General features: G+C 42.0%; 1 protein-coding gene across 2 annotated transcripts in view; it reads left to right on the forward strand.

Moving 5' to 3' along the window:
* Positions 1-14,511, forward strand: part of PLEKHG7 (pleckstrin homology and RhoGEF domain containing G7) — a 67,276-nt gene that overhangs the window by 43,758 nt on the left and 9,007 nt on the right. For both annotated transcript variants that reach the window (XM_019480804.2, XM_019480805.2), the window contains 4 exons: positions 1,805-1,920; positions 3,034-3,127; positions 6,350-6,429; positions 7,380-7,539. In XM_019480804.2, the coding sequence (XP_019336349.1) occupies positions 1,805-1,920; positions 3,034-3,127; positions 6,350-6,429; positions 7,380-7,539 (450 nt within the window). The remainder of the gene's footprint in view (positions 1-1,804; positions 1,921-3,033; positions 3,128-6,349; positions 6,430-7,379; positions 7,540-14,511) is intronic.

The following is a 14,511-nucleotide window of genomic DNA, read 5'->3' on the forward strand; positions in this document are numbered from 1 at the left end:
CCCCTCTTCAGCACTTGGGCATTCCCATATTACCCAGTGTAAAGTGCCTTTTCTCCAACTGGAGTTCACAGCCCTGAACCCTCCTGGAATTAGGTCTATCTACACCATCTCTTTTGCATACAACCCGTGCCAGAGAAAAATCCTCCCCTCACTCCCTACCTCTTTTTCTCCAATAGTACTTAGAGCACCCACTTTGGATGTGGGAGACCACTGTTCAATTTCCTTCTCTGCTAGGCGGGATTTGAACCTGCATCTCTGAATGAATGCTTTAAACATCAGGTTATAGTATGTCTTACAACATGTTCCAGTTTTCATTAAATAATTATATATTCATTGGAGCAGAATGAAAGAGAGAGGATATGCATGACAAGCCAAACAGGTAGGGTACTCCCCCACGGGGAGGAAAGGGAGAACCTGTATTCCACTGCCTGCTGCCATAACCACTTGATATCAAATATGTGAACACTGATTAGAGCAGGGGAAAAGGACCAAAGTCTCACAAGCATGTGCCCAAACATGTAGGCTACAGAGTTCTTCATGCTTTTGCTTGTATGCTCCCTCTCTTATCCAATGAACATTTAATTTTTCCATGCCAAGTGGAACAGCTTCCTCAGGAGGGATTGAGACTCCCATCCTCAAATATGCAGTAGGCAGGTATTTAATTTTAACCTTCCAGGTTGTCAAATTCCCTTAGGCAAAGAAGGTATTTGAATCTAGGCTACCCCACTTCCCAGGTGGGTGCTCTGATCACTGAGCTACTAGGTAAAAGTCCTCTGCATTTCACATACACATTGTGATCTAGTAGTAGGTATGTTATTAAAAAACCTAGAGTGTCAGGTCCTGCAGATGAGGTAGGTTTCCTTTGACTAGTTTATGGAATCAGATGGATTCAGTCACCTAGCTAGTCAGCACTATCAGGACTGAGGCAACTGGGCATGCCCAGAAATGTAGTTTCAAGTGTTCAACAAGCTTCACTGGTGAAAAAATTAGGTACCAAAAATGTCAGGTACTTCTAAAGTTAGACACCAGCTAATCAAAGGTTTTGAGAATGCACATTTTGGACTTTGGCGCCGTAAAGTGGCAGGTTTGTGGAACTTAAGTACTTGAATCCTCTTGTGGATCTAGCGCCTGATCTTCCTGTCTTCATGTGTAAAGTAGAGATACCATGATTTAACTTGGTGAGATGGAACAAGGAATATCTTTACCTCCAGCACTCCCTTTCATGTTATGAATGTACAACAAAATCACTCTACATGCAAATTTAGTTGTCCTTTAAATGGCTTTGTTCATTAAGGCTCTGATCCTCTAAAGACTTCATGCATGCTGTTCTCTTTACATATGGACTAAAGTCCCAGCTAGCCTGAGATCCAGTAACATGCTATAATAATTTCTTTTTTCAAGTTTCCTTTTAAAGACTCTGGCCAGTTCTAACAGTCTTTGGAGGCCCTACACATAAGCTAATTTCCTTATAATTAAACTAATAAATAACTTTCTCCAAGCAGCAGACTTCAATCTGGGCTCCAATTGTTAAGAGGCATTTGAATGTTTAAAACACAGCAAAACAAGACAAAATGAAAAACCATTTGCATATAAGGTTGGTACATACAATACCTGTATTCAACAGCAAATGCAAACCTGTCTTGGCCCCACTGAGGTCAAAATGAGTTTTGCTACTAATATCAACAGGGCCAGGATTTCACATCATTCTTCAGCTTCCACTGGAATCACTGGTCAGCAGTCAGCATAATGGGTTTGGGTCCATTATGGTGGAATATGTGAATAAATGGCATGTTATCTCTTTCAGGGGATCTTGAAGGTAAAGTAAAGTGGTTGGACAATTTTCAGAAATGCAGACAGCTGCAGGAGGTGATCATTTGGCCTCAACTTTGGGATCGTGACAAAAGGTTCTTTGTTCCAGAGGTGAGAAGTTTTTCAAGCAATATTTAAGCGATATTCTCATAGCTTTCACTTTGAAGAAAGCATGCACTTAGCATCCACATCTGCCATATCTTAGCACTGTGGTCTAAGGTTAGTTGAAGACTGTTATAGAGCACTTAGGCAGATCTACTCAATCCATTATCTACAGTATTATTATTGTATTATGATAATGATGGAATAATTATTGTAGGACTGTCATCTCTAAAGTCCCCAGTCATGATCCCCAAAGTAGTGGGTGCTGGGTAAATACTTGTGCAAAGAAGAGCTTACAGTTTTAGGTCCCGTTCCTGTAAACACCATGCATATGATTAGTTTTCCTCATATGAGATCAGGGTGGGAAAGGTGAACTCAGTCAACGTATTTTCCGACTGCTGCTTCCACATCTCATCTTCTGCAACAGCCTTTCATGTTCCAGAAGTTCAGGATTGGCTCTTTGGAAGGCAAGGCAAGTTCTTACCTCACTTGGCTCTGAGATTGGGAAGGCATCTGTTCCAAGTGTCCCTGGGAATTCATTCAGACAGCTAAATAAATATGGTAACCAAAGAATAATTTGGATAAGTACAGTTAATATGATTTCTTTGTTTCTTTTAATATGGTTTCAAAATAGAGCTGTGCAGTATTTTTCATCTTCTTCCCTCCCACAGCTGAACCAAAGACATTCACATCAACATTAGTAGAATATGTAAAATATGAGGTGGGTTTTTTTTTTCCATGGGAATGTGTTCTGCTTTCTGCTGTGTAAACTCCTCACCCTTGTGGTCACCTCTTGATCTTCCCTTGATTGCAGCTGGCCTTTAAGTAGCATTACCATAACATTGCCAAGTGGGACTCACTTAAGGATTATTTCAATTCATGTGCAGTGCTCAACCTAGAAAAGAAGATCCTAGTGTGACATTTCAAAAAACTAAACTTGTTTAATCCATAGTACTGCTGAAACAAGGTCATGATTTGTTGTTAGCTGATTTAGCTTGATCTGAACCTGAATAGCCTATAATACTAATATTCTAAGACTGTTCCCAGATTCTAACAATGGTAACTTTTCAGTTCTTAATCAAATCTGTGTGATACTCTGTTTCTTTCTTTCTTTCTTTCAAGTGTTTGAAACATACTTTGAGAGATAACCTAAGTGAAAACATCCTGTCTTCCACAAACAGGCATCTTCTTCATGAAGGGAAGTTAGCTCTAGCAGGTAAATTTTACTTAAGAGTTAGCTTTACAGAATCATATAGTATATGGTTGGTGCAAAATAAATCTATGTCCCCATATATTAACTAGACATGGGGATGAGGAAAACAAAAATGACAGTATGTCATACAAAGGAGGAGAAACAGTTAAGCTGCCAAACGAATGAGTAATCTGCATGGTTTGACTTTTTTTTCCGTTTTCAAGATGAAAATGAAAAACATAATTCAGTGCAATGCTGAACAATGGGGAAAAAGTATGTCCCAAAGATAGATTTAAATGCATTCACACATACCGATGTTGAGGTGGGCTGAAGTTCTCTGAGCCACATGTCTATCATTTAAGGTACCTAACTTTGTTTAAACTAAAGCCATTCTCTCAAATGGGGTTGTTCTTTGCTAAGCCTTAAAGCTGAAAGAATACTACATAAAATGTTCATCCTAAGAAATATGTTTACATTGACAGACTTCCCATGAACCAAATGTTTCCTTCTACTGGTATAACTGAAAACTTATGCTAGAGGCTATAAGAAACAAATAGACATGGGCTAGCATCCTAATCTAAACCTGCCACCAGCTTTAATCCCTGCATCAGCCTAATATACTACACATGCCTGAGGGAAATGCTCTAATCTTCAGGCTCAAGTATAAGATATACATATGTGTGGGAAACTGGATTTCTGGTGAGTGGTCCACGTACAGGGAATTTACAGTGGAAAATCTTTGGAATGACTACAAGTCTTCCCACTTTCAAAACTAAAACTCCCACCAAAGAATCAGCTATTTGTAGGCTTTTATAAGGAATACCTGGTCAAATTGACAGTACCTTATCCACAAATAAAGAGATCTTGAAAAATTAGCTGCAGCCACTGTAGGAAGTGGAAGCTAATGAAGAACGTGGTAAGGATAGCTGACATATACAATGATCCTTGCATAGAGGATGCAAGAAACAATTTAGCCCTACATAATCTAGGCAACACTATGATAAATGTTATGACCAGGAAATCTTGTTTGTTTGCCATGGAAAACCATGGAAAAAACACAGAATCCATGTTTTTCCATGACCGACCAAAAACAAAGTGGCATTTCTGCTCTCTTATTTTTGCCACAACTTTGCATCCTGGCCAATCAGTGGCAGGGGGGCAAAAAACGTGGCAAAAATAAAAGCAGAAATGGTGCCACTTGCCATGGGACATCACTGCGCTTTCAGTAGGTCACAGAAAGACGTGGATTTTTGTGGTTTTTAAATGGAAATGTTCTGCTTTTTCCCCACAGAAAACTAGGATCCCTGGTTATGACTAGCTAAGCAACAAGGTGCTACAGCAGAAACTATACCAGGTTTTGGCCTTAAAACGGCCCGAGGAAGCAAGATCTCAAGCCACCTCATCTGCTTCTAGTGTCTTGCATGGCTGGCAAGATAAAATAGGGTGTCTCTGTTTCCACAACCTTCTAGCAAGTGGCCAGTCCGTAACGTATAATTATAACTTCTAGTTACTGTCATTAATTTAAGAAGCCACAGTAAATTAATTAGTTTTTAAACCAAAACATTTCAGAATGAGCACGGATTCTGAAAGATTACTACTACCCTGACTGCAAGTGAAGGATGGGGCCATCGCATTCTGATCTTTAAGACAAAGAGTTGAAATTTGTTTTAGGACACCATGTTCCTAAACAAACATTATGCAAGTGAAATCACTTAATGGCTTCAAACCTTTTGAAGTTAGATTTTGTTAAATGCTCTCTGTGTTGAGTGGTCCTATCCAAGGCACCAAAAGTAACAGGAGGGGTGAAGAGACTGGGGAGGGAAGGCTGAAGAATGTAGCAGGCGAATAGTGATAGCACAGTAATTACTATGTTGCTGCCAACAGAGGAGAGAGAGACAATGCAACTAGACAGAAAAGGATGTGCACAGGACAGAGAGGAAGTGATTCTGGAAAAGATAGTAATGAGACATGGGCATGCAAGAAAATATAAAGATAGGATTTGAAACCAATGGAGGGATTCTCTTAAAGGTGGATTGAAGCACTAGATCCAATCTGGGAGTCCAGTGCAACTAAGAGACCCCAAAAACTCTAAATAATTCACAGACATGTAGACTTCTTGGGGTTCCAACCCTCTTTTAAAACATTACTTATTCTTTAAACTATGGCATATCTACACACACTCCAGTTGGAACTGGGGCTTTATACCTGAAGACATCTAAATGTGGGCATATAAAATAATATTTCTACATCTAAATACACACATATAAAATAACAAAATAATCTATGAAAAACATTTATTAAACTATTTATCCTTATCTGCACACTACTGATAGAAGTTGATTCCACTCTGTTTTCTTTAGATTCTGCAGGGCCTTTATAATCTCATCAATGTGAAAGTATGAGCTGAAGGCGTTAGTTTTTGGATAACTATTTTAAGGGACCAGCGCAATAGTAGAGTATCCCTTCTTTAAATATCTGCAGTTTCCAAAGGGCTAAAATTCCCTGGTGCCCATGTGTGAATTTTTTGGTCTAGCCGTTCTTTGCAGCTCTGTTCAAAGATACTCCAAATGTGATTCAAGCTATTTCGTAATAAGAAACTGTCAGTCTTCCAAGCAGTTGGCACATACCACAGATATTAATGACTAAGGATGCCTATACATGTGCAGCGAGGCTGCTCTGACGCACCTTAATTATGGTGCCTCAGAGCTGTAATTACCATGCTCCAGCAGAATTCGGTGTCACATGTATCAGTATCCCTGCACCAAAAAATGGCAGCAGGAGCACTTGAACTAAGGCTCATTTGATGACTTTAGTTCAAGCACCCCTGCTGCCATTTCTCAGCGTGGACATGCTGATACACGTTATGCTCTAGGAGCCTTAATTAGAGCGGGTCTTGGAGGTACTCTAATTAAAGCACCCCCACTTCAGGAGCACATGTATAAATGCCCAAAGATCACAAGGATGTAGGTCTTTCAAGTATAGAGTTTATGTGAACAAAAAAAAAAAGGAGAAGAGTAATTAATAGCAGGCCAGAATGGGAATCCTTTTTCTTTTTCAAAAGCACCTATAAAAACCAAATGTTTCATACACAGTATCATCAAAAATACACAAGCTTTAATAAAAGGTATTTCAGAAGAAACTTAAGTCATTCCAATCTAAAAGTGAGATGCATGCTCTTACACAAACCTGCTTTAGATTCAAAAGCACAAATCCTCATGCTATTGTTTGGATTTTTTATCTCTTCAGAAAGTACAAGGTTCCTTGATGTCTACCTCTTCCTTTTTGATGACTTCCTGTTAATTACCAAAATGAAACGTAACAAAAAGGTAAGAATGGGCAGAAATGTCCACATATACTGTATGTGTAGGGCTCTATTATTATTTTGTGTAGCCTGGAGAACATTTGTTAAAATATATTGGAAGGTTTATTTTTTAAAAAGTGTCAACACCAAGAGATTTCTAATAGCAATAGAGTAAAGCACGCTCCATTCCTGCATGGTAGTTTTATCATCAATATATGCTAATAAATTCTGCACATTGTAATGGCACTGTGACATCCTGGACACACGTTTGAACACAGATACTACTACCATTCCCTATGGGGACTGGGGAGTTATGGGCACTAAGATGCACAGTTGACAACCTAGAGGTCACAAGTTTAAGGCCACAGCAAAAGATCTCATAGCATGGATATGTCAGATTCCAATGAATTCACAAATTCTGCTAAATATCTGGTCACAAGGACATGAAAAGGATAGAAGGACCATTCCCCAGGTCCTGTACTAACAGCATAGGATCCCCAAAGCCCCGTATGAAATCTACTGTTGATATAAGACGTAGGTATTAGCAATTTTTAACCACCAAAAGACCATTAAGGCATCTCACACTTTGGTACTTTGGAGTAAAAAAAATCAATTAAGTTCAAGACAATGCCCAGACAGTGATGCTAGGCAATGATTCCATAGATGGATGCAGGAGATGGCAACTGAATTCAAAGTAATTTTTTAACAAATTGCAGATATTTTCTTCCATGGAAATTTTCTGAGGTACACAGATTAGCATGGGGGCTGGGGGGAATGCAAAGGGCCTGAGCCAAAGCTGAGGAGCCCTTGAAAAGGTTTGCCATGAGAGGCAGAAATTCTTTAGAAATTGCTTCTTGTATGAGGCAGCATTATGCCTCTGTGTGTGCGTGTGCGTGTGGAAAACCAGTTGGGTCAAATATTCATGCACAACCATCCAGGAATATATCATTCAATTATTTCCTTTTCTTTTTCCAGAAATATGGGGGTTCAGATACAGGTCTGATACCTGTCTGCCCTTCCCTTACACTGGAATTGCAATTATTCATAAAAGAAGGTGGGTTTTGCATTGTCCTAGATCAGCCCATTCCACTAGACAGATTGGTTCTAAAGAATATTGACCCTTTCCATGTAACAGGTACGTTGATGTGTGTTTTGTATATTCATGTGTTATATACACAAAAAACAAAAAGCCTCATATGTGGGTTAAACATTGGGCTAAAGGTTTTCCTTTACATATGGATCACAGGGCTCAAGCATGTCTCCTCACATATAGAAGGAGACTTAAAGACTAGCAAGTTATATTTCTTTGTGTATCACACGCTGTTTTGGCCAGGAGGACTAGCAATTGGGGGAACCCTTTTTTAAATAGATTTTCCATTACTTTTAAGCCTTGTACAGATGTCCCAAATCTCCTGCTCTAGAATACCAGCCTGCACAAGCCTATGGGCTGTTCTCTTTATGCTCTTCAAGTTTGCACGGCTGCAGTTTGGGAGTCTGAATTCCATAAGCTCTATATTGCTCACTCACCTCCCTGCTGCCCTTTGATAGAGATGTTCTTAAGGCTAGGGACAGACATTACACATAAACTGGTTTAAGTGATCAGAAACTGATTTAAACCTGTAACAGAACAGCTGTTCAGTGCACATAAACCAGTTTGAAAATGGCTGAAACCTATTTGAGATAAACCTGGTTGAATGTAGTATCAGACTTAACTGATTTGAATCAAACCAGTTTATGCAATGTCTGTCCCAGACCTTTTTCTGGTTTAACTTAAACCAGAGTCCCCCAGCATCGCAGAGGCTTTGCAGCCCTGGGTGAGGCTCTCTGCTCCACAGCAGGGCTGGCCCTGCCCCTCTGCTCCCTGGCTGGAGCTCCGGCAGAGACTGGAGGCACAGCAGCATCTGCCTGGCTTCCTCCTGCCCTGCCCTTGCACTCCCTGCCCATGCAGGGATTCCTCCCCTCCTCTCTCTCACAGCACAGACATAGCCAGCATGTGGTATGCTAAATAATGCTGAGAGGGGTCTGCATAAGGCAGACAGGACAAAGGCAGACAGGATGCTGTCTGCTTAAAGCTTTTTGGAGCTAATCAACAGGTAGCTGGTAATGTCCCTCTGTTCCTTCCTTGGAACAAGCTGTTTAAGAAGAGCTTGAACTAATGAGAAAGGTTTTTGTTTTGTTCTGATGGGTTGCTAAATGCTGTATTACTCCATGTAACTAACTCCCTGCTGTGTAACTAAATGCTGGCTGCCTCGCTGGTCAGGAGCAGCAGGGGGGAGGGTGGGGAGAAGACCCCTCCCTGATCAGTGCATCCTGCTGGGGCCTGGCCACACCCTCCCCTCCCCCCCTCCCTGCTCAGCACTGTGGAAAGGCAAGCTTGTAATTTCATCATAGAAATTGTGATAACCTTGAAATAGATTCATCCTGATTTGCCAGCATTCAGCACTACTCAAGACAGGAAGTAAAGAAAAAGTTTAAGGGCAGAAAAAAAGCATTTGAGGGGGAAAAATAAGGGCTTCCGAAATGTGCTGCAGACACCACCTCACTGTGCATCTCTGTAATGCATCTCCTTACCAACCCACTCGAAACCAAACACAATGTGACCTGACCTGTAGCCAGGGGTTAAAGGCAAGGGTAGCCCTGCCTCTTTAATCTCAGGTGTGCCAGTTCAGGCATACCAGCATCTTGTTGCTTGAGAAACATCTCAGGCATAAGTAGTTTGGGATGCTTTAGCAATACAGTTCATGGAGAAGCAGAAGACGAGTAAAAGCTGCAGCAGATCCAAGAACAAGTCATTAAAATCTCATCTCTCATGCTTTTACTCCATTCTATACATCAGTACAGAAAGACTTAGCGCCCCTTCTCCTGCTCCCATCTCTATGCCAGCAGTCACGCTGCATGGGAACACCTCTACATCCCAGGACACCAAGTCCCTGCTTTCTTCACTTTTGGACCATTCCTACAGGCTTGCTTCTTTGATGATGCCCACAAACCCTAAGCATCCAAGAACTTCCTCTCAACCTCATTAGTATACTGGCATAAAATATTAGATCAGAAAAGCTTATATAAGAATGTCCGTTAACTTCCTTCTCTGGGACAACACAAGTGTGAACCCAGCATCGAATGGGACCATCCAGACGACAAAGCCCAGCCCCTTGGCAGCCCCCTCAGGCAACCGCTTGATAAGTCCAAAACGGCCACAGGAACATAGTCCATAAGTCACAAAGCACCCCTTAAGGCTCTGTGAGAAATTTATGGACTTTGGCACAACATACCACAAAGGCCTTAACAACCCCACAGGAATAACATACTTACCTGAATCCAAGACTACTTTGATTTTAAGATGATCCCCCAATAATTAGATTCTATACATGGAAAGTTATAACAAGCCACAAGTGCATATAGCACTTGCCTTCCTTCCTGTGCTGTCTTCACTCCTTCCCCCCCGCCCCCCCCATGTCTCAACTCCTTGGCACCTGCCCCCTTCCCACCTGCTCCCCCACCCACTGGTTACCCTTAGTGACTCCGACTCCACTCTGACCCAGGGCACAGAGCTCATGGTCACTCCTGCCCTGGCTCTGCCATGCAACAGTAGCTCAGAGGCTGCAGAGTATGGGAGGTAGGTGGCTGCTGCAGTTCTGACTTTGAACCTAGGTTTGAACCAGAGTCAGAGCTACTTTCCCACCCCCTTGTACTCTAATCCAAGACAAAACACTTCCGTTAAATGGGAGAAAAAAAATCTTGTATTGGATTTGAGTAAATATGGTAATTGTCTGTGTTTTTGTGTGCATCTCAATTTCTGAACAAATCAGTGATGCCTAATAAGTAACAGTGCAGAAGGAGGAAATCACATGACAGATAGCATGGCTTCTGATCAGAGCACCTTAACTATAAAGAGCCTTTTCATACTAAATTCATTACGAATTCAGATTATTGCAAGGTACCTGCTCAGACAAAAGGTGCCGATAGTTTGTAAAAATAGGTCTCACCCATAAACATATACAGAAAGTCTCTGGTTTAAAAGGTACCTAGGGTTTGACTGACTCATCCAGCCTCCAATACTGGTATTATAGTATAATCAGAAGGCAAAGTTAATACGCACCTTTATAGAGTAACTAAATAAGACATAGAGCACAAGCTTTCGTGAACCTTCTGACTGACTCCAGACTAAAATGGCTAGCTACCTCTCTCTCTGATCACAGTAGAGTGTCATCCTGCTGGCTGATCTTAAATTAAGAGATTTATTGGCAGGGTTCTGTAGTTAATATTTTCATCACAACTCAGTTACTAAATACAAATACCACTACATGGTTCCCCTCTTCTTCTTCCTTCCCCTCCCCAAACAATCCTGCTGATTAATGATTATACGTAGCTGGAAAAAAGCCCCCTACTCTTAATGGTCAGCAGGCCTTTTCCAACTTCAGGCAATGCTTGAAATGGTTCAAACTTAAAATAGCCTCTCACTTGGTGTGCTTACATGTTCATTAATGGACAGTAGTTAATGCTCATTTAATTTAGTACTTGTGTAATCAAGTACTAAATAAGTGCACAGTAACTGGAGTTACTGTGCAGTAGCGTCAACGAATGCCTTTTAAATGATGCTGCTGTACAGTAGGCTAATATTGCACATTAGCGTATTAGCACTGTTCATGCTGGGATGCACTGCTGCACAGTATTTTAGGCCACTGTGCTGTTAACGTTATGTGCAGATGTACCCACTGAGGCTTTCTTTTCACAGCCTCAGGAAAAAAACAAAAACTACCTCCTTCATAAGCAGACTGAAGAGCATTTATCTTCGCAGCCTTTATTATTATATATTTGTACAGTAGTAACATCTTAGATCTACAGTCCTATCACAAGGCCAACTGCATTTGGCACTACAAAAACCCAGAAAAACTGGCCCCCCAGTGTTCAAATTCCAGTCAATTTTTGTGGCCTTGATTTTTAAAAAAGTATCAGTCCAGGATTTATAAAAAGAAGAGAAAATGGATTTTTTAGCCCAAGAGTTAAACGTTCATGTGAAAACAGGGATTGGTAATAATGAACATTGATTTGAAGTTTTATAGATGGACATCACTGCTGATAACTCTTGAGCGTTTAATATTTTTGGAAACGTTCTCAGAGCTGTATTTGTCCTGGGCTGTTGTGACTTGCAAAGGTCACTCAAATTAATCTGTTAAAAGCCTGATTTTTAAATCTAATAAGTATATCATGTCCTTCATATTACTGATGGCAAATCCGGTTTGAAAACAGCATCCAGAGAGAGAATGGGGTAATATGCCATTGGAGCAGTAAGGAAGTAGTACCCTTATCTTGGCAGAATTCTCTCTGTAGACAAGAGCTCTTTAATTATTCAATATCATTCTAGCCTGAAGCCTGCCACATATCAGTCCAACGATGAGAGGTAGAATATTACCCTCATAATGCTTAAAAGCCCTCCCTAAAGGCAAAGCTATACTGAAATGCCAGGACTAGGTACTAGAGATATAACTTAATAGTTAAATGTAGTTGTGGAAATCCATCTTTGAAGATATGTAAGCAGCAACATACCTTTTCATTTGGCAGTTGCTTTCCTTTTAACAATCCACTCTGGACGTTATCTTTGCAATTCCTTATTATCTCTCTCTCAAGAAAAACTTACATGCAACTTTGAGGGATCCTGCCCTATAGACATAGATATGCTGCTATATTAAAAATTAATAATTGTTGCTGCCATTCATTCCTTTTCATGAATGTTACTGTAGCATTGCTGAGTAGCTCAGAACATTTCACGTTTAAAAATAGTCTAGCTGCTTCGATTAATGGCCACAGAACTAGGAGTCAAGAGTTCTGAGCAATGGGGCTATAACCCAGGGGCAGACCAGGGATGCTGAGACAGCATAGTGGCAACCTCGGCTATGTGCCCCACAACCAGTGAGCTTTCATAGTTCATCTGCAAGTCAGTGCAGCTCCTGCTGGGAGCTTCACATGTGCTGCAAGCAATATAAGCTCACCACTGGTGGGCACAAGCTCAGCCCATAATCCCTGCTTCTCTTTGCTCTTCCCTTCCTTCTGCCCTCCCATCTCCAAAGAGGGCAGGAGGGGAAGCAGCAGGCTCCAGAGCTGCATAAAAGTAGGAACTTGGGACAGACTCAAGCTGGTGAGCTCAAAGCTCACAGGACATGTGAGGTGGGGATCCAGCGTGGGCTCCTGAGAGCTCACTAGCATCTAGGGCCATGTGTAGATGAAACAGGAGCCCTAAATTGAAGCGGCGGGTTTTAAAAAACACTTCAATTTAGGGCTGATTAAAACCCTGTGTCATGCCCACACCCAGCTGACTTACCTGCCTCTCCGACGGGGAGGGGAAGGCAAGCTGCTGGCTAGTGGAGTGGTCCCTGGGCTACAGGGATGGGGGGGGTGGCTGGTGTTTCCCTCCACAGCAGCACCCCCCCACCCCAGGCAGCATCTGCCCACAGGCACTTGGCTCAGGAGGTCCAGTGGGGCACTGCAGCCACGGAGGGAAGCACTGGGCCCCTGTGCAGCTCAGGTAGGCAGGCTCTGAGGGGGTGAGGAGTGGGGGAAATCAGGCTCACCACTTTTCTTGGGCAGAGCCTGCCTTCCCAGGCTGCTGCCAGGCTGCCTGCAGGACTTCCTGTAGAGCCGCATGGAGCCTGGTGCTTTGCTCTGCAGCTGTAGGGGCAGCAAAATAAAACTCCTCAAAGGAGTCATTTAAGGTGCATTATACCACCGAATTTCCTACAATGGTTGGAATTAACGTGCAATACACTGCCATGGCGTGCAAACACTGACACCATTAAAATTGTGCAAAAGCATTTAGCCCACTAAAGTGTCATGCATGCATGCCTCTCATTTCATCTACAAGTGGCCCAGGCTCAAAGCAAGGGGATGCAGCCACAGCCCCTTCAGCTGCATGGTACATGACTAATGAGCTCTCTGTGGCTGCATCCCCGCTGCTACAATCCTGGATCTACCCGTGCCAGTGCTGCTATGCATTTGTTGTGTTGATTGATTTGGGCCAGTAATCTAGTATTCTATGCCTTTCTTTTCCTAACTATACAAATAATATTATATATCACTTTACCTGCTGGTGGCTCCGAGGAGTCTTCTGCATTTGAGGGGTGGAGTGTTTGGAGACATTCAGATGAGTGTCATTATATAAAAGACCAAAATATTCTATAAAAACTCACTGCTCCCTAGCAAACTATACAGGCTAAATAAATAGATAAGGCAATTCATCACACATAGTACACTTAAAAAGACAGAAGCTTGTCTTAGCAGCTAGCATTCTGCATTGCTCTCTGGGATGTCTGGTAGAAGTCATCAGAGCAAGGGAACCATTTGTAAGGAGACGATTTTCTCCCCTCATTCTCCAAACTGAATTTTGCTCTATTCTCCCAATAGTATGGAATATAAAATAAATGGGCCAGATTTTTATCTTGTATCACTGTGAGCTTGGAGTAAAACAATTAAATGAATCCAGCCCACACAATAAGGCTGAGTGCCATGAGGCGGCCCCAGGACACGATTAAGGGAGGAAAAAGAGGCCAATTTGCAAAACTGCAGCCAGTGAGGAAAAATCCCCACTTGACCTTCTCAGACTAAATCAGAAGGCTGCCTGAACCCAGCAAAGCTAGGGCTCACCAATATCTATAAATAACAAGTCCACCAGGATGTGTGATATGGCTAGCCTCACATTCAGCTGCTTTTGACACCCCAGCCCAGACGGCCAAGCTTAATGGAGATGGGCGGGAGGAATGCCATTTTTGGCAAGAGACTAGAGCAAGGTTGAGATGAAGGCTTCTGAAGCCACAACACAGACACATTACCCACGTGGCCACCATCCCCAACTCTATGACTAAGTACTTGGTACAAAATCCTGGCTCTGTGGAAGTCTTGGTGAATTCTACCAACAAAGCCAAAACATTACCCTTAATGTCCAGATTCTTATCTGAGAGCCCCTTTTTGGGATCCCTGCCCCCACAAACATGCAGGGTAAATGAAACCCCCAGTGTCCACCACTGAAAAATAAAAACCAAAAAGCACAGCTATGATGTGTCATTCAAATTAAAGATGCTTCAGCACATGCTTTGCTGAACAGTGGTGAGTCAAG

The sequence above is a fragment of the Alligator mississippiensis genome, chromosome 4 (assembly GCF_030867095.1).
Source record: "Alligator mississippiensis isolate rAllMis1 chromosome 4, rAllMis1, whole genome shotgun sequence".
NCBI classification, from domain to species: Eukaryota; Metazoa; Chordata; order Crocodylia; family Alligatoridae; genus Alligator; species Alligator mississippiensis.